The sequence below is a fragment of the Trichechus manatus genome, unplaced genomic scaffold (assembly GCF_000243295.1).
Source record: "Trichechus manatus latirostris isolate Lorelei unplaced genomic scaffold, TriManLat1.0 scaffold00007, whole genome shotgun sequence".
Classification (NCBI taxonomy): domain Eukaryota; kingdom Metazoa; phylum Chordata; class Mammalia; order Sirenia; family Trichechidae; genus Trichechus; species Trichechus manatus.
In genome coordinates, this window is record NW_004443943.1 from 29,685,576 (window position 1) to 29,706,307 (window position 20,732).

Below are 20,732 nucleotides of genomic sequence, written 5' to 3' on the forward strand. Positions count from 1 at the left end.
TTGTTAACCAATGTCGTAAAACAATATGTGTACTACTGTTTCATGAGAAACTATTCATTCGTTCTGTAAGCCTTCACCTGAAGTACAATAAAAAAAAAAAAAAAAGAAACTAACAAAAAAAAAAAAATTTACCTAACTCAAATTGTTCCCCTCTGGGAACCTGTACACCTGCTAGGAACTTGTATTTTCAGTATTGTTTTAAATTTTTAAAACTAGAAAACTGCAAGCTATTGAGATAATAAATAACTTTTTAAAATTTTCTTTTACCAAAGGAGCTGCTTAAAACATTAAAAAATTTTAAACAGCTAACATATATACATACATATTTTTTTCCAAAAAACACGAACAGATAACAGCACTCAAATGCTTGTAGTAAAGCTAAAGGAATCGATTTTAACCAACAATTCGGTGTCTACTGCGTACCAGGCACCAGATGCTGAGAAAAAAACCAAAATAACTATGGTTCTTCCCCTGAAGGAACAGCTCACGGAGCACTATGGGGATATACAATTACATATTTATAATAAATTTTAAAAGATCTATAAAATAAGGTGACTAAGGAGGTACAGAAGGACAGAAGAGGGGTGAATGAACGCAGCCCATGATTTATACAGGTTAATACAGATAACTCATTTTTATAACCAATATCTCAAGGTACTACAAACTTTCTGACATTCAGGTTTAGCTAATATGTTCGAAACACCTACATCAGGGATCAAGCAAGCCAATTAATGTATGAAGTGGGCTAAGCGAGGGTGTATGGCTTGCCTAAAGGGGGAAGAGGCTACTCAGCGCTAGTTGGTGACTTTCCTGTGGGAATGACTGCTAAATGTTTCCAACTGTTTGATAACAGCCAGCCTAAATTCTTACTTGTAATCTCTCAATTTTTAAATGCTGACACAATTTTTAAAAGGAACAAAAAAACACTATTTGAGCCAAACTATGGTCTGTGATCTGACTTGGGCCCATGGGCCACCAGTATGCAACCCCTAGTCTATACTTTAGGTCAAATACTTCCATAGAAGTTACGCCATTTAACTGTAATGTTTTGACTATCCTCTTCCAAAGAGTCTTAAAGAAATAGGTAGAATTTAGGTACTTAATGAATTGGAAATCCAGATGGAAACAACTTATTCTTCAGTAACCGCAAAGTATCCTGAATAATGTTGCTATACTATTTATCCCAAGGGAAAAAACGAGGGTGGATAAAAGGCTTAGGAAATAAAGGAACCCTTATGTGGTCACTTGATTTGTTTGCCTACTGCAATGCCATAACAATTGTAATTATCTGTATCTGATTCCTTCATATGACTATGAAACTAAACAAATGTTCCCAAGGACTGAAAAAATTACAACTACCTCATGACCTGCCTAGGTAACCATTATGTTCCCTGAGCCAGCAGGTTTTATCCACAAGGTTTAACCTAAATCTTTGCTATGCAGCTTTACTCCATTATTTGTCTTTTCCGCAGTAGCCGTGATCCTCATAATAAAGCAAACATTCAGAGAAGAATGTGTAAGCAGAAAAGAGATCATGAATCAAAGGCAGCCATATGTTAGAACTATTTTAGCCATGTAGAAAATAGCCTATATTAAAAAAAAATTCATCTTAGTAATTTTACTGATGCAACTAATAAATATTACATGACATTTATTCAAAAAATTATCTGGCTTACATTTGAATGCTGTCATGATTGGTGATGGAAAAGTAAAGATCATAAACATTAGTAATTGATTATTTCTAACACTTAACATATAATGGAGGAGATGGAATTGGGTTTTACTAAGCAATCTTTTAAATTTCCTAATGATCTAGGAATAAACCACATATTATTACAATTTAGAAAGATCCATTTCAAATTAGTGAAAACCTTAACTGGGATAGAGAGCAGATATAATGACTGGAATCAAAGCCTGGAAACTAAGTGTAGACCCAAATATATAATGTTGTTGTGTCTGTTGAGTTGATTGCAACTTACAGGGACCCTACAGGACAGAGCAGAACTGCCCCATAGAGTTTCCAAGGCCGTAATCTTTATGGAAGCAGACTGCCACATCTTTCTCCCACAGAGCAGCTGGTAAGTTCAAACTGCCAACCTTTTGGCAAGCTACCAAGTGCCTAACCACTGCACCACCAGGGCTCCTTCACATATATAACAGTGCTGCCTAAAAATAATATACATACTAAAACATACATATACACACACACAGTTAAACGCTTGGCTGCTCACCGAAAGGTCGATGGTTAGAACCCACTACCAGCTCCATGAGAGAAGACTTAGCAATCTAGTCTACTCCTGTAAAGATTTACAGTCTAGGAAAACCTATCCCTTTCAAGACCCTATAGTTTTCTGCTTTGATTTTTTTCTTTTTTTTTTTTTAATACCATGTGTTTTCATTAATGGAAGCATGCTGAGTCATGGAGTGTGTTTAAATTTTTGGTTGGTCATATGGATTTTGAGAAATATTATTTGGGAACACATGGGTCCCACAAACCTCAGGGGGTTCTCGGGCACCAGAATTGGTGGGTGCCTGTCTGTCCCACTGGTCATGGGTGGCAGGATTTACTGCAACATATACACACACAAAAACAAACCTACAAGGGCTCCCTAACTATCACAAGGAAACCATAAGTATGCTTACAATGCTTACCTAGCTGTACAAAGCCAAGAGACAAAATTTTTACCCAATCACACTTCCTGGATGTACTACCTCATATTTATGGCTGATACCCCAGCTATTTTGCTTCAGTGGATGTTTCTTTCACCTTTCACAGTTACACAAGTCCCCACTGGGGGCAGCAAATACTTTCAGTAGGAAAAGTAGAGTCCCAAGAAACCTGAGAGCCAGAAAAAGTGGGTGGGATACTCACTCTCATGACTCACAGGTCATGAAAGGGCTATGGGGCTACTCCACTCTGTCCTATAAGGTTGCTGTGAGTCAGAATCAACCCAATGGCACACAACAGCATATATATATCTAAAAATAATATTCTTGAGAGTGTTTATCTCAACTAATACAAAGTGCTCTCATCCCACAAGTAAGACAATGCATTGGAAAATGCATTGTTTCTTTTTAAATTCTTTCCTAACATGGAATGACCATCTCAAAAGCATTGTTCAGTTATATAAATAGTACTTAATTTCCTGAGGGAGACAGTATAAGAAATTCTGATGTTTAAGAAAAAGAAGAAAGCCTAGCTAAAATAATAAAAAGATTATAGTATTTCAAAAGGAAATGAAAAGACCTTTAAATGCCTTTTTAAAAAATCACTTCATTGGCATTTTGCCAGTTTCCTCCACCAGTTTTTTGTTTTTGTTTTTTAATAAGGATATTTTTAATTGTATACAAAAGTATAGAGAATATTAAATGAGCTGCTTTGAATTCATGACCCAACTTTACCAGTTGTTACTATTTTGTATTCTTGTTTCATCTATCCTCCCTAATTTATTCTCCCCCAGCTTAATAAATCTTATTAAACCAGAAAGTTTTAAAATTATCTTTCATGAAATATTTTAAATCGCACAAGTGTACACAATTATCATGTATACATACATACAGAATTACGTCATTAACTAGTTCAGGTGATGCTTAATTACTGCTTAAATATCCTTCCCATTTAGAAACCAATGCAATACTAGAAAGGAGTCCTGGTGGCGCCATGGTTAAAGTGCTCGGCTGCTAACTGAAAGGTTGGTGGTTCAAGACCATCAACGCTCTGTGGGAAAAGATGTGGCAGTCTGCATTGGTAAAAATTATAGGCTTGCAAACCCTACAGGGCAGTTCTACTCTGTCCGATAGGGTCACTAATAGTTGGAATTGACCTCGACAGCAATGGGTTTGGTTTCATTTTGGCAATACTAGAAAAGTCTTTTAACAGCAATAACTTACAACAAGAGCCTTGCAAACTAAGTATTGCTCAGAAGTATTTTAACTATACTAGACTGTCAGTTTTAGAGTCTTAATGAGAAAACCAGTTCTACCAAAAGCACTGATCTTTTGGTATGATAGTACTAATTTACTGTTAATCATATATTAATATTCTTAGGAAATCAGAGTAACATAAGGTGATATATTAAGACAAGGAAAATAAAACAATGTAAATATGGGAGAGAATTTTTAAATCACGGATTACATCAACAATAGTTTAGTTTTTAAAAAATAGCTTAGTTCAGTTAAACAAACTAATAAAGAAGACAAGTATTTTTAACTAAAGATCACTGGATTTATTTCCAAATTAAGCTCTCTCGCTCTCTAAAAGACAACTACTTCAAAACAACATAAACAAAAAACCAATTCTGAAATGAAGATAATCACCACTGTATTATGAAATGTGACTATACAATACTTTTCTAAAGCAAACATGATAGAACTTTTTTCATCCAAAGGAGCCTTCTCCCATGCAAAATAATCACACCCAGAGGCAATATATACTTATTCCAATAATGCAGCCACTACTCAAAATATATCTAGAATTCTTCTTTCAAAGTTACTTTCAGAATCTACAGAATATTGTTCTAGATACCCTTCCTGGTAGCACATTTTTATCAACCAAGGATGAATTTAATTTTGGGGGAAAAAAGTCATTGGAGCAACTAGTGAATAAATTGGGAAATGAATCTGGGTTAATAAAAAGTGTGATTATTTAAAGTAATGAAGAAGAGTCCCTGATGGAGCAGTAGAAGGATGGGGTGCAGAACTCAAATTCTAGTAAGACCAGACTTAATTGTCTGACTGAGACTGGAGGTGCCCTGGAAAGCATGGCCCCTGGACTCTCTTTATCAGCCCAGAACTAAAATAATTTCCAAGGCGAACTCTTCAGACAGGGATTGGACTAGACTGTAGGACATAAAGTGATACTTGTGAAGAGTGTGCCTCTTAGTCAAGTAGATACAAGAGACCAAAGGGGCAGCTTCTGTCCAGAGGTGAGATGGGAAGGCAGAGAGGGTTAGGAGCTGGTTGAATGATCATGGGGAATCAGGGGCGGAAAGGAGGAGTATGCTGTCACAGAATGGGGTCAGCAATTAGGGTCTCATAACAATGTATGTATAAAAATTTTGTATGGGAGACTAACTTGAAATGTAAACTTCATTTAATTACAACAATAAAAAAAAAGAAAAGTGAAAAAAAGAAAGTAATGAGGCAGATTTTCTTGTGGATTTATAAACTGGCTCTGAAAACAATTCTAAAAGAATTCCTAAAATATGTAAGAAATGACAGCAATACTGGAATAAGTATTCCCTCATAAGGTGACTATACGAAAAATAATATTCATTTGGAAGCGTATTTTCCCATGGGCTTCCTTTTATTAAAAGTTAATTTTTGGCCCATTTTATGTGTATTTTATTTTGCAAGTCACCTCAAATCACTTTTAGAAAAAGACAAAGTATAAATCCATGTAAAAGTAGACTTTATTGCTTTAAAATCAAAATTATAAATAATGAACGTTCTGGCTATGCAAACCCATTCACCACAGGCCCTGTCACGTTCAGCCCTGTCACATTCAGCTTAATATAATTCATAGACACAACTGGATTCTTGATATAATTCATTGGACTCTAGTACCAAATTATTACTTTTCATCTTCACAACTCTCCTTTTGGGATTGAGCCCTCATAACATATTCTGATTAGATTTTCTATTTGGTTTTCTGAGGGTGTTTTCCAATTTGGTTTTATTAATAATTTTATCCACCATAATCCTAGTTTTCTCTTTTTGGAAGATTTTTTTTTTTAACTTTTTATCTGTTACCCTAGTTTCTCTGTTCAGACACTCAGTGTATCCCTTATTCTAAGTTATTTAAGGGAAAAAAAAAGTTCAAAAGCTCTTTAATTAAAAAAAAATTACTAAGGGGGATAATAAATTCATTTTACTTATCAAACTACATTTACTTTTTGTATTTCTTTAATCTTCAATTTTACACTTTTGACCCCCATACACAAACTGATAGATTCCTCAAGACTAAATCAGAGGAGGCATATATAGGTTAATAACTTTCACTGACTTTGAGGAGCTCATTTTCTAACACACATATCTCTTGTATATAGACAATCTGTTCGGAGGCCTGTGGGTAAAGTAAGTACAAATTCTACATTTTCCAAGTTGTAAGAAGGAGTCCCTAGTACTTGCCTCATGACTTGAGACAATGAGAATTTCTCTAGCTTTTTTGATGAACGTTATCTTCCTTGGTTTGTATGAAAGACTTTTCAGCAAATGCACTCTTTTTTAAGAGACCTCTTGTCATACTAATAACTTTAGAGAGATACATCTAGTTTATACACTATCAGTCGGCTCAACTCAGCTAATGTGCCATATTAATTTAATTCATCACTCTTTCAAGGAGTGCTCTGACTTGTTTGAGATGTCTATAGCAACAGTACACCAATACTGCAAAATACTTCTTACTTTAGATTGTTTTTCATCACCTCTTTAAATGCCTCTAATGCCAGTAAGTTTGGTGAGGATATATAACTGCTGACAGAAACATGATCTGAGTGCCCTGGACTCTAGTCCAAATAAGCATACCATGCAAAAAATGTTAATTTAAATGTCAAGTGAGCTGAATCAATTCCAATAACAATAAAACAAGATCAGAGTGCATGTACTATGCATGAGGGAATAGTGATCAAAGGTCCTGAGATGCTTCTGCTGGTAGCTGATTTACCAACACCAAGGGTTACATTCTCTTACACTTTTTTTTTTTTTTTTTTTTTTGTGCTCCATAATAGCTTTGGTCTATCTTCTCTCCCTACAGCTTAGGCTTGTTAATGCAAAGTGGTTAGGTTTGGAATAACACATCAAACCAAAAACCAAACCCACTGCTATTGAGTTGATTGCAACTCATAGTGACCCTACAGGACAGAGGAGAACTAACTGCCCATAGGAATGGCTGGTGGATTCAAACTGTTGACCTTTAAGTCAGCAGCTGAGCTCTTAACCACACATAAAACCAAACCAAACCCACTTAATAAATCTTTGTTCTCTTTCCTCTTGACAACTTCTCGGAGAAACAGGAGTGACTGAACACTGCCCATGGTATTCACTAGTTCTGAAGTGCTGACAGAAATAAAGAGCTAATTGCTGGGCTTAATGAAATGGCCCGTAACCTAAAGAGGTGTTGGAACTGAAAAAAATTGAAATATGTCTCTGTTTTATCTCTGAGCTTAAGATTCACAAGAGAGATTTAAAAAAAGCAGTCTTACTAATTGAAAAAAGAAAAATCAAGATGATTTCCCAAATGAACCAAGAAATAATACATTTTCATAATTCTAAAGTAAGAGTGACTCTGTATTTACAAAGGGCATTAAATAATTATTAAATCGCTCCATCCTCCTCAAAGATACATTGCCCTACTCTCCCTTGGGGTTAAGACTTCTATAAATTTAACAATTCTATATGCATAATTTTCATGTTAGCTCCATGGGACTGCATATTTAAGTCTTTCATGCAACTACAAAGGTCAACTATTTCTTTACATCTAAAAGTTTTATTTCAGAAAAGCAAATAAATCCCCTTGTATTTATCAGAAGCATATCAGTGATGTTTGTCATAAAGGACATTTTTCACATTTAAACAAGGATCTTTTCTCTGATCTATTTCCTTCAGCTCAATCCTACCAAGAAATAACCCTTCAGTGCTTTATTTCCATGGAAACATAACTTTGATGCCAAAATACCTGTCATTAAAAGCAATCTAGAGAAGAACTTTTACTTTAGATTAAGTTCATGATCATTTGTAATACTTACAAAACAATTCAAAAACCAAAGAGTGTTTAAATACTCCACTGATAATTGCCTGACATTCCAAGTTGTTCTACAATTATATAAGTGTGTAATTGATGTTTTTCTCCTTATTCCTTAGATTTCCCCTTCAAGTCCAAATTCAGTATATTAATACTTTGGTATTACCAGTGAGAGGTAGAGAACTAGTTTCATTGCATTAACAATTTTATATACATTATTTCACATTTAATCCTTATACCAACCGTTTATCCCTTGCCTTCCTCAGCCCCACCTTTTTTTTTCCCTTTTTAAGTAAAATGAAGAAACAGACTCAGTGAGGTTAAGTAACATGGTGGTAGCCAAGAGCTAGTACAAGGTAGAGCTGGGATCCAAACCCAGGTTATCAAACTCTGAGGTTTTTGTTTATCTTCTTCCACCACACAGCCTCTTGAGCAAGAATAAAAATAAGACCATACCTAAACTCAGAATGTATGAGACATATCTTTCAAAACAGAAAGAGGATTCTGCTGGGTTTTTTTTTTTTTTTTAAATCCCTTCTTACATCCAGATTACTCTCACTTAACAGCTGTTGGACAACATTTTGCTTCTTAAAGAAACCACATTTTGGAGATTAGCTGCCTGTCAGACAGTGATCTGTAATAATGAGAGGGTGATATGAATACATTGTGTCACTCATTTAATCAGTAAAGATTTTCTCATTTGTAACCTCAGCAATAGATTTCTGGGCATAATATTATAGTAAAATCTGTGAAAGCCAGAACCTGTGTAAGGTAGAAACCTGTCAGAGAAGAAAAACTAAAGTATTTTCTACTTAGAGAGAGCTACAGAAACATGGTAAGACTGTATCATCTCAAAGGCAGAAAAAATGCAAGACCCGGAAAAACACGGCAGTCCCATTGAGCTCCAGCTTTCACAGGTTTCACTGTATAAAACTAAGTAACAGAATACTGAGAGTAATGGAAATCACAGATCTGGTTATGGCACTTGACACTTGAAAAATGAAGCACTAAACAGCCTGAAAAATGCCAATACTCCCTGTTTTCCATTTTCACTCCACTGTCCTCTATTAGGAATAACACATTCAGCAACATTTTTAACACTCCTCTATGCAAATAAAACCAAAGAAACAAAATTCACAAATAGCATATATACTGGTCCCTTCCTTCTGTGGACAGGGAGTAGGTGGGTTAAAGAATTTTCTTGCCCTTTCCCAGATCCAAAGATCGAATCTTAGGTTGACTCAAGATATTTTTTGGCTTGTTTTATCTTGAGAGATGTATTTATCAGTCTGACTCATCATCTGTCTCACATTCTCATAAAAAGGCTAAAGATTACTTTCAGATAAGGTCCACAAACACAAAAACTTGGGTCTAGAAAGGACCTACATTAGAGCAACTTAGTAAATTAAAAAACCACAGTATCCAACAGGTCTAGTTAAGAGACAAAGAAGACTCAAAAAAAGAGAAAAGAAAAACACTTATCTGCAGAGGAAGCCAAAATGGAAAGCACCAGACTCTGATACCCATTATGTGTGAAGAATACCGTTAAAGTGACTTGAAGTAAGAAAGGAATATAAGTAGGCCTTTTAGATAACATTTTATATAAAACGTAGTTCATCCAAAGTTAGTAAAAAAGTTAATACATGGCTTGTATTACCTAGATTCTAAATATTGACATTTTTAAAAAACAAAATATTGTGGTAAAATATACATAACAAAAAACTTTACCATTTTAACCATTTTTAAGTGTACAATTCAATGACATTAAGTACTTTCAAAATGTTGTGCAACCATCACCACCCATCACCACTATCTATTTCCAGAACTTTTCCATCACCTAAACACAAACTCTGTACCCATTAAGGAATAACTACCTATCCTCCCTTCCCCACAGCCCTGATAACCTCTAATCTACTTTCTGTATCTATGAATTTGTCTATTCTAGATATTTCATATAACCTGTAAAAACCCACTGGTATCAAGTCGATGCCAACTCATAGCAACCCTAGAGGACAGAGTAAAACTGCCCCCATAGGGTTTCAAAGGAGCGACTGGTGGATTTGAACTGCCAACCAGCCAAGTTCTTATCCACTACACCACCAGGGCTCCATTTCATATAAGTGGAATCATTTATTTGTCCTTTTTTGTCTGGCTTATTTAATTTAGCATAATGTTTTCAAGGTTCATCTATGTTGTAGCACATATCAAAAACATCATTCCTTTTACAGATGAAAAAATATTCCATTTTATATACATAGCACATTTTGTTTATTCATTCATCTGTAGAGGGACACTTAGGTTGTTTCTACCTTTTGGATATTGTGAATAATGCTGCTATGAACGTTAGTGTACAAGTATATGTTTTGAGTCCCTGTTTTCAAATCTTTGGGTATATACCTAGGAGTGGAAGAGCTAAGTCATATGGTAATCTATGTTTAACTTACTAACTGCCAAACTGTTTTCCACAGCAGCTGCACCATTTTACTACATTCCCACTAGCAATGCACAGTGTTCCAATTTCTCCACTTCCTCGCCAACATTTGTTATTTTCTGTTTTTTCGATAACAGCCATCCTAGTGGGTTGAAGTGGTGTTTCACTGTAGTTTGATTTATATCTCCCTATAGTGGTTAAGAGCTACGACTGCTACCAAAAGGCTGGCAGTTCGAATTCACCAGGTGCTCCTTGGAAACCCTACAGGGTAGTTCTACTCTGTCCTTTAGGGTCACTATGAGGCGGAATTGACTCGATGGCAATGGGTTTGGTTTTTTTTTGTTTTTTAAATGACTAATGATGTTGAGCATCTTTTCATGTGCTTATTAGCCATTTGTATATCTTCTATGGAGAAACGTCTATTCAAGTCCTTTGCCCATTTTTTAATTGGGTTGTCTTTTGTTATTGAGTTGTAAGAGTTTCTTTTATATCCTGGATATTAAACTCTTATCAGGCATATAATTTGCAAGTATTTTCTCCCATTCTCCAGGTTGTCTTTTCACTCTCCTCATATTGTCCTTTGATTAACAAAAGTTTTTAACTTTAATGAAGTCCAATTTATCTTTTTTCTTTCTTTCTTTTGTTGCCTATGTTTTTGGTGTCACAATTAAGACATATTTGTCAAGTCCAAAGTCATGTAGATTTGCTCATATGTTTTCCTCTAAGAGTTTTATAGATTTAGGTCTTAAATTTAGGTCTTTGCCTATTTTGAGTTAATTTTTGCAATAGTGTAAGTTAAGGGTCCAACTTCATTCTCCTGCATGTGGATATCCAGCTGCACCATTTGTTGAAGACACTATTCTTTCCCCCACTGAATGGACTTACCACCCTTGTCAAAAACCAATTGACCACAGATGTGAGGGTTTATTTCTGGGCCCTCAATTCTATTCCATTGGTCTATATGTCTATGCTTATGCCAGTATCACAGGTTTTGATCACTGTAGCTTTGTAGTAAGTTTTGGAATTGGGAAGTGTGAGTCCTCCAACTTTGTTCTTTCTCAAGATTGTTTTGGCTATTCTGGGTCCCTTGAAATCCCATATGAACATCAAAATAGGTTTTTCTATTTCTGCAAAATAGCCATTTGGATTTTGTTAGGGACTACATTGACTCTGTAGATCACCTTGGCCAGTATTTTAATCTTAACAATATTAAGTCCAAGACAATTAGAAGGAATTTGTTTATGTCAATGGACAAGTTTTTTTTTTTTAAATATGATTGAGTACATACAATATTATACAAAAATGTCAAATAATCTTACACAGAAAACCTGTAAACAAACTAATAAAAAGATTTTTTTAATGCATAGATGGCTTCAATTACAAGCATAACTGATGATAAAGGGATCTTCTCTGAAAAACTGTCTGAGGTAATAGGCTAGCATTAAGACCAGAGGAAGATAATGAGGTTCCCGTAAGAACGGATTATGTTACTGAACACTGTGTGTCACACTTCATTTAGGGGGAAAAGTTGTTATAAACTGTAAGCAAAATTATGAAATAAAAAAAATTAATGAGTAATGCTATGAGTTTCTCTTTTAACAAATTAACAAAAACAACCAAACTTCACCCCCACCCCCTTTTAGCATCATTCTACCAAAGCCTACATAATCTACTTTAGGAAAATTACAAGTTTAGAATTATTATAAATACAGCTTAACATTCCTAGAGTACATGTATATATTGTTGCTTCAACTATCCTCTCCTTATTTATTAGTGACAAATGAAAATTTTAAATGATTTTTCATCACAAATTCTATCAACCTCAACATATGACATTAAGGACAGGATTCTCAAATCAGGACTACTCAAAGCAAACATTCTAATCTATCAATATGAATTTATTATAAAAAAGTTGAAAAACTGAAAGAAAACAAAACCATGACACATCTCCCCCTTAAAAAAAAGGGCTTTTATGGCCTTTTTCTAAAGGAGCCGAGGTGGGGCAGTGGTTAAGCGCTCGGCTGCTAACTAAAAAGGTGGGGAGTACAAACCCACAAGCTGCTCTGCAGGAGAAAGATGTGACAGTCTGCTTCCATAAAGATTTACAGCCTTGGAAACCCTATGGGGTAGTTCTACTCTGTCCTATAGGGTCACTATGAGTTGGAATTCGATTCAACAGCAATGGGTTTGGTTTTTGGTGTTTTTTTTTTGTTTTTTTGTTTTTGTTTTTTGCCTTTTTCTAGAAAACTAAAAACAGAGCTTCTTCCTTATGAAAATAGCTTAAATCTTATTTCCCCCCCCCCAAAAAAAAGGTTGAGAAGTTAGAGGGTTGACATGTTGTGGGGTTGTTAACCAATGTCATAAAACAATATGTATACTACTGTTTCATGAGCAACTATTTGTTCTGTAAGCCTTCACCTAAAGTACAATAAAAAAGAAAAAAAGAAAGAAAATAGCTTAAATCTCCAAAATTAGATTCTACCCCGTATCCTTTCCATGAAAGAGTTATACACATTTCCCACAATGAAACTAGGGGTAAAAAACAGAATTTGAGAAGCCCTATGTAGCCATTTCCTCACAACAAATTTAAACAAAGTTTACAGTGTGACAAAGTAGGTCATGAGCCATTATCCACCTTTTCTCAATAAATGTGCCATTCTAAAACATGACAGCCCTTTCGAGATATGATGTCCTATCCAGACTCTTCTCATCAATCCTAGGCTCACTATATTCTATTTCACTACATTCTGACTCTGAAAACTAGTAACCCATCTATGCCATAAATGGCAGCTCCATGTCACTCAGAATAGTTTCCTAGAATAGCCAACTCACAGATTATGCTGTTGCTGTTGTTGCGTCGACTCGTAGTGACCGTATATGACACAGTAGAACTGCCCTGTATGGTTTCCTAGGCTGTAATCTTTACAGGAGCAGATCACCAGGTCTTTTCTAGGGGGTTCAAACCACCAACCTATCAGTTAGCAGCTGAGCACTTAACCACTGTGCCAACAGGGCTCCTTTCAGATTATGCAGGATAGCTGTTTTATACTACTTCTAACCATTTTATTTTAGATAAAATTAACGCTTTATTGGGCTATCCCCCCTCCCCCAAGTAAAAAAATCAAGTTTACTGGATTCTTCTCTATGTTAGGAATAGTAGTATACAAAGAAGGTAGCTAGTTATTTTAAGATCTACTATTTATTAAACACTTCATATATATGCTGAGCTAATACTAGAGAAAATCAAAACAACTAATTCCTCTCTGAATTCCCCAAATTCTAAAGCCAAAATATACAGGGGAAAAAGATGAAAAAGAGCACTGCGCCAATTTCATTCTGCACAGAAAATTGGCATTTCCCATAAAAACATGAAGGAGTTCAGAAATCAATAATATAAGAAAAAATAATGTTAGTGGTGCTACTAGAGTTAGAGCACAGAAGTACAACGATCATAAACTGAAAAATTATATAGGTCCTAATAAAAAAAAATACACTGTATAAAAAGAGGATAGTGTATAAATGAGCCCTGGTGGTACAGTGGCTAAAGCGCTCAAGCGTTTGGCTACTACCCAAAAGGTTGGCAGTTCAAACCCACCAGCCGCTCCATGGGAGAAAGATGTGGTGGTCTGCTTCTGTAAAGATTTACAGCCCTGGAAACCCTATAGGGCAGTTCTACCCTGTCCTATAGGTCACTATGAGTCAGAATAGACTCAAAGGCAGTGGGTTTGGTTTTTTGGTATAAACATACATGATGCCAGGAGTAATACTGAGATCAATAATACACATACAGATATATAATACGGAGGGGGGGAAAACAGACTATGATGGATAAAATGGGCAGCTTCTGATAAAAAGTTACAGATAATATTGTAATTTTCCTAGAATACTGAAATGTAAACTTTAGTAATTTCCAGAACATATAACATGTTTTAAAATATCCAAGAAATAATAAAATTACCATACTGAAACAACATCATCTACACAAAAGGTCAGTTTCCTTAATGTAGTATTAAACTAACTCAAATGAATAAATATACAATTTCATTCCTCCAAACATTCTCCAAGTTTCTTCTTAGCTCCATATTGGCCAAGCTTGCTTACAGGCATCCATCTCTGACCTCAATTTGCCCTGTCCTTCACTTCTGTACTATTTATAATCCCCTCCCCTTCTTTTGGTACCTCCCTCATTCCTGTCTGACTGTAGTACCAGATTACTCAGTAGATAAAACCCAAATTTAATCAGCCCCAGTTAGTAACAGAAGTTATTGACAAAACTGTTAAATAATAGTTTGGCTATAAAAAAAATTGTATGCTGTATACTTTCACCAAAAATACGATAAAATATTTTCTTAAAAAAAATTTTAATTTTATGTGAGAAAATCACCAAAACCAAAAGCTGGTTCTTTGAAAAGAGATCAATATAACTGATGAACCTCTGGTTAGATTGATGAAGGAAAAAAATAGATATAAATTACCAATATCACGAATAAAAAAAGGGGTATCACTACATATCCTATAGACATCAAAAGAATAATAAGGGAATATCATGACCAATTTTATGCCAATAAATTCAGTAATTTAGATTAAATGTACACAAATTATCAAAATAAGAACAAAAATTCTTAATAACTCTATATCATTTTTAAAAGTTGAAAGTATAGTTAAACACCTTCTCACAAAGGTAACCCCTGGCCCAGATGGCTTCACTGGTGAATTCTATCAAACATTTAAGGAAAATATATCAAGCCTACATAACCTTTCAGAAAATAGGAGAAGGAAATGGTTCCCAACTCATTATATGAGGCCAGCATTACCCTGATTAGACAGACATTACATGAAGATAAAACTACAGACCTACACCCCTCATAAAGATAACGCAAAAATCTTGAACAAAATATTGGCCAGTTGAATTCACCAATATATAAAGTATAATATATAACCAGGTGGGATTTATCCTGGGAATACAAAGATGGTTTAACGTTCAGAAATCAATCACTGTAATTCACCATTTTAACAGACTAGAAAAAAAAAAAACCCATATGATCATCTCAATAGAGGCAGAAAAACATGAAATTTATCACCCATTCACGTTAAAAATAAAACTGCTGGAAAACTAACAGAAGCAAACTTCCTCCAACCTGATAAAAAACATCTATGAAAAACCTACAACTAACATCATACTTAATATGAAAGACTGAACAATCTGTCTTAACACTTCTCCTTAACACTTCTATTCAACATTGTACAAAGGTTCTTGTCAGTACAATATGATAACTAAATGCAACGTGGGGTTCTGGATTGGATCCTGGATTGGATCCTGGAATGGAACTGATTTCAAAGAAGTATGTCTTAGTCATCTAGTGCTACTATAACAGAAATACCACAAGAGGATGGCTTTATCAAAGAGAAGTTCATTTCCTCACAGTCAAAGTAGGCTAAAAGTCCAAATTCAGGGTGTCAGCTCCAGGGGAAAACTTTCTCTGTCGGCCTTCTCATCAGTGTTTCCCCGGACTAGGAGCTTCTCCACGCAGGGACCCTTGTCCAAAGGACGCGCTCTGCTCCTGGCACTGCTTTCTTGATGGTATAAGGTCCCCCTGTCTCACTGCCCACTTCTGTCTTTTATTTCTCAAGAGATTGCCTCAGGACACAATCCAGTCTTGTAGATCAGGTCCTGCCTTACTAACACAACTGCCACCCATCCTCCCTCATTAACATCATAGAGGCAGGTTTACAACATACAGGAAAATCACACAGTACCAGGAATCATGGCCTAGCCAAACTGATACACACATTTTTTGGGGGATATAATTCAAACCATGACAAAGTATAAGGAAATTTTTTGGAGTAATGGAAGCATTCTGTAATCATGATTGTGGTGATAGTACACAGTTACAAACAGTTTGTCAAACTCAATCTGTACACTTAAAATTTATGTGTTTTAGTGTTATATAACTTATTCAATAGAGTTTATTAAATTTTTAAAAATAAATTCCTATTCTGAGGCATTTCAGTTGAATAATTAGAGTCTATTTTATATTGGGTGAAACAAAGTATGCATCATGATTGATTGTGAAACTAATATTAAAACTTGTGCATCCAAATTGTTTATTCAATAAATATTTACTAGGTACCTACTATATGCCAGGCTTTATGCTACTCATAGGATACAAATGTGAGGGAAAAAAAGTCCTTGTCCTTGAGACAGCAAGTGAACAAAAGCTACTATCAACATATAAATTGCTCTGAGAGAATGATGTACCAAGGTGCTTGGAGAGCACACAGAAGACAACGTCTCAGAGAAGGCTTCAGAAAGAATACAGTCCCTTTCCAAGAACTTACTCTGTAAAGCTATTACACTTATTCCAGTGATATTCATCCCAAATACTCAAAGCTTTAAAAACAAAAAACCTACTTCTTTTAGTGTTTTCTCATATTTTACCGCACATATTTCTTGTGAGGAGTCCCTAAGTGGTACAAACAGTTAATGCACTCAAATGCTAATCGAGAGGTTAGAAGTTCGTTCCACCTAGAGGCACCTCAGAACAAAGGCCTGATGATCCACTTCCAAAAAATACAGCCACTGAAAACACTACGGAGCACAGTTCTACTCTGACATACATGGGGCTGTCATGACTCAGAGTTATCTGACTGGCAACTGGTATTTCTTTCTAGAGAAAAGTCTTAGTACTTCAAGGGTGTGGTTTAGTTGTTTTTTTTAAACAGCTGTCTTAGTTATCTAGTGCTGCTATAATAGAAATACCAAAAGTGGATGGTTTTAACAAAGAGAAGTTTATTTCCTCACAGTAAAGTAGGCTAAAAGTCCAAATTCAGGGCATCAGCTCCAGGGGAAGGCTTTCTCTCTCTGTCAGCCTTCTTCTCTTGAGCGTTCCCCCAGCCTAGGAGCTTCTCCACGCAGGGACCCCAGGTCCAGAGGACGCACTCTGCTCCTGGCACTGCTTTCTTGGTGGTAGGAGGTCCCCCTGTCTCTCTGCTCACTTCTCTCTTTTATATGTCAAGAGACTGCCTCAGGGCACAATCCAATCTTGTAGATTGAGTCCTGCCTCACTAACACAACTGCTGCCCATCCTCCCTCATTAACATCATAGAGGCAGGATTTACAACACAAGGGAAAATCACACACTACTGGGAATCATGGCCCAGCCAAACTGATACACACATTTTTGGGGGGACATAATTCAATCCATGACAACAGCCAAAAGTTATTTAGAGCTAAATTTAGTGAATACTATTCTGGAAACCAGAATATAATGAAGTCAATAAACTTGTTTTTCTATGTGCTTTATAATGTGAAGATTGCTGGAATAATGTATATAACCTCTCAACAAGACTACTTCAAAGGGTTTTGCCTTTTGAGTGATTAACTAGTGGTTTGTTTTTTTTGTTTAAAAAGGGGGGGCGGAGAGGATGGGACTTAATTACTTTGAAATTAAACCTCATTAAAGGTTGTCATTATTTGAAAAGACAATTTAAACTTCTTATATTCCTATATATACATATATCCACCACCCATCTGTCAGTTTGTCATACTGCAGTGGCTTGTACATTGCTATGAGGCTGGAAGGTATGCCACTGGTGTTTCAAATACCAGCAGGGTCACCCCGTGGTGGATGGGTTTCCGCGGAGCTTCTAGACTAAGACAGACTAGAAAGAAAGGCCTGATGATCTACTTCCAAAAATTAGCCAATGAAAACCTTATGGATCACAACAGAACACTGTCTGACTCACTTGCTTTGGATATGTCATCAGGAGGGATCAGTTGCTAGAGGAGTACATCATGAAGCAGAGGTGAAGTAGAGGGCCAATGAGAGCATGATGACCTTCAATGAGATGGACTGGCAACGTCACAGTGATGGACTAAAACATACTGGCAATTGTCAGGATGACACAACACCGTGCAACATTTTCTTTTGTTGTACATAAGTCTGTCATGAGTCGTAGTCAACGGCAACTAACAACAATACGTGCATATGTGCCTAGGTTTGAATCTTGGTTCAGTTATATCGCAGCTAAATGTCCTTGAACAAAGTGCTTAACGCCTCAGTGTCCTCATCTGTAAAATGGAGATAATGGTAGTATCTGCTTCACAGAGTTTTTGTAAATATTAAATGAAGATAATTCATGTAAATGAGATAATCCATATATTAAACGAGATCATGTAAAGCACTTACAACAGGGCCTGGCACAAAATAAGCACTTAATAAACATTAGTAATTACTATTATGCTAATATGTAAGCAAAGTATGTAAACGTCTAGACTAAGAGTAATCATTAAAATATGAAGTGGAATTATAAAAAATAAAAAGCATAAAGAAAATGTCTTTAAAGTTAGAGACTAAAATTCACTGACTTTTACAATATAAGAGAGTTCATTTTTCATTATTCTGAGAACATCTAGTTATCTTAATGGTCAATAACAAAATGTGCTAGGCATATTACAGGTTCTCAATTAATACTTATTGAACTATTTCAATACATTGAGATAATCTTAATAAAGGAAACATTTTGTCAGTTTTTGACCCCATTAACTTGTAAATCTACTTTAGATAGTATCTCTTTCAGCTGCTGAATTATCTTGCCATTCCTCTCCCTGGACATCTAAAATTCTTGAGTGAGAGATTTTAAGATTTTCTTCCCATTTGGACAGCAAGATCTACATTTAGAAATACACTGCTTCAACCTGCTTTCCAACAACTGCTCTTCAAAGTGTCTATGTACAATTAGGAAAATATAAAAGGGTTAAATGTTACAAAAACAAGTTTTAGGCAATAGAGAAACAAATAAATGACAAAGAATATAGAAAAAATAAAAAGAAATTCCAATCAAGGGCCATCTGTATATTTTTAATATATTGTTTGGTAAAAATCATGCTCCACATCTGTGTGGCAAACCAACAAAAACCCATTGCCATCGAGGCGATTCCAACTCATAGTGACCCTACAGGGACAAAGCAGAACTGCCCCACAGGATTTCCAAGGAACAGCTGGTGAATTCGAACTGCTGACCTTTTGGTTAGTGGCTAAGCTCTTAACCACTGTGCCACCAGGGCTCAAGCTATGTAGCAAGTGCCTATAAACTCCTAGATGTATTCATTTTTATACATTTATATTACTCTTATATTTGCAGTCTAAATTGCACATCAGATTGAGATTTGTCTAATCTGAGACGGAAGTCAGTTTTCTACTACGGTTATATAAACTGTTCCTGAAGATAAGTGAATTTATACACGTTTTAAGGTGTTTTGTGTAGTTAGGACAAAATTTGAGAAATGTCTGAAAGATTCTTTCTTGATTGTCATAGTCATACATGCACACATGGCACGCACATGCACAAATGCAACTCAATCCTTCAATGCAACTGCTTCGTAAACTGAATGACATTTTCACCAGTCAATATTTTAATAAAAACTTAATAAATTCTGAAAAGATGGTGCAACTGACTAATACTTTGATTCTTTCAAATGTATCCCAGAGAGAGAAAGGGAAAAACAACACAGTGCTGGTGTTTGAAGGCTATTTGATAACGAACAAAGCTAATAGTTCTGGTTTTTAAAAAGCCTTTTACATGCTCCATGTGCAATCATTTCAATGAAAAATGAATACATATTCCATTTGTGTTAAAAATAACATTAAAAAATTTAACTGATAAAGTTTTACTTTGTGGCAGAGTGAGATATAAAATGTCATCCCTGAAGAACCGCTTAATAGCGTAAAAGCCAAAACTGCCCAAATAAATATACACATCAATGTTTAATTTCACCATATCATTCTTACCAGGGTCTTTAAAATGAAACAAAACAATTCAGCACTTGTTCTACCTATCTGTACAAACTCGTGAGCTAAATTTCAAGGATATCTGGTGATTTAAATATTTACAAATCTCAACAGAAGTAGCTTGACAATAAGAGCTTCTGGCAGGAAACATAATTAAATCAACAAACGTTTACTGAATTGCCTACTGTGGACCACTGTGCTATATCCAAAGGAGCAGTTGTTATGCAATCAGAAAATGTTACTCACCCGCAAGTGTATAATCCATATCAAAACCGAAACACTTTATTTTTTCCATGGCTAAACTTCGGTTCACAAACACCCTATGTAGAAAGGAGTAAAAAACGATTTATCAGTTAATACTGAAACAAAAAAATTCTCATGTATAATGAAGCTATTTGGATATTTTTCTAGATGTTCTTATTTAAGTATCGATATTAAGATCCATAATAAAAACTATTCAAGTCGTTCTTAAACCATAAAAGAAACCAGATATTATATGAAAATATGTGAATTTGGTTTTTGTGTCCTGGCATTAACAGTGTATTCAAGATTTCAGGGAACAGGCTCTCCTTTTCAAAGCCTGACCCCATAAAATAAGCTTATTTATGGGATTTATCATTTGTTCACTCATTTATTTATAATTCATTTAATAAACAAAAGTTCATTAAAAAAATGGAAAAACATACCATGCTCATGGATAGGCAGACTCAACATTGTGAAAATGACAATTCTACCCAAAGCAATTTACAAATACAACGCAATCCCGATC

At 35.3% G+C, this 20,732-nt stretch overlaps 1 protein-coding gene across 2 annotated transcripts in view; it reads right to left on the bottom strand.

The window, feature by feature from the left end:
- The window catches only part of NT5C2 (5'-nucleotidase, cytosolic II), a 123,648-nt gene that overhangs the window by 41,811 nt on the left and 61,105 nt on the right, over nucleotides 1-20,732 (bottom strand). For both annotated transcript variants that reach the window (XM_023741101.1, XM_004370095.1), the window contains one exon: nucleotides 20,210-20,283. In XM_023741101.1, coding sequence (XP_023596869.1) covers nucleotides 20,210-20,283 — 74 coding nt within the window. The remainder of the gene's footprint in view (nucleotides 1-20,209; nucleotides 20,284-20,732) is intronic.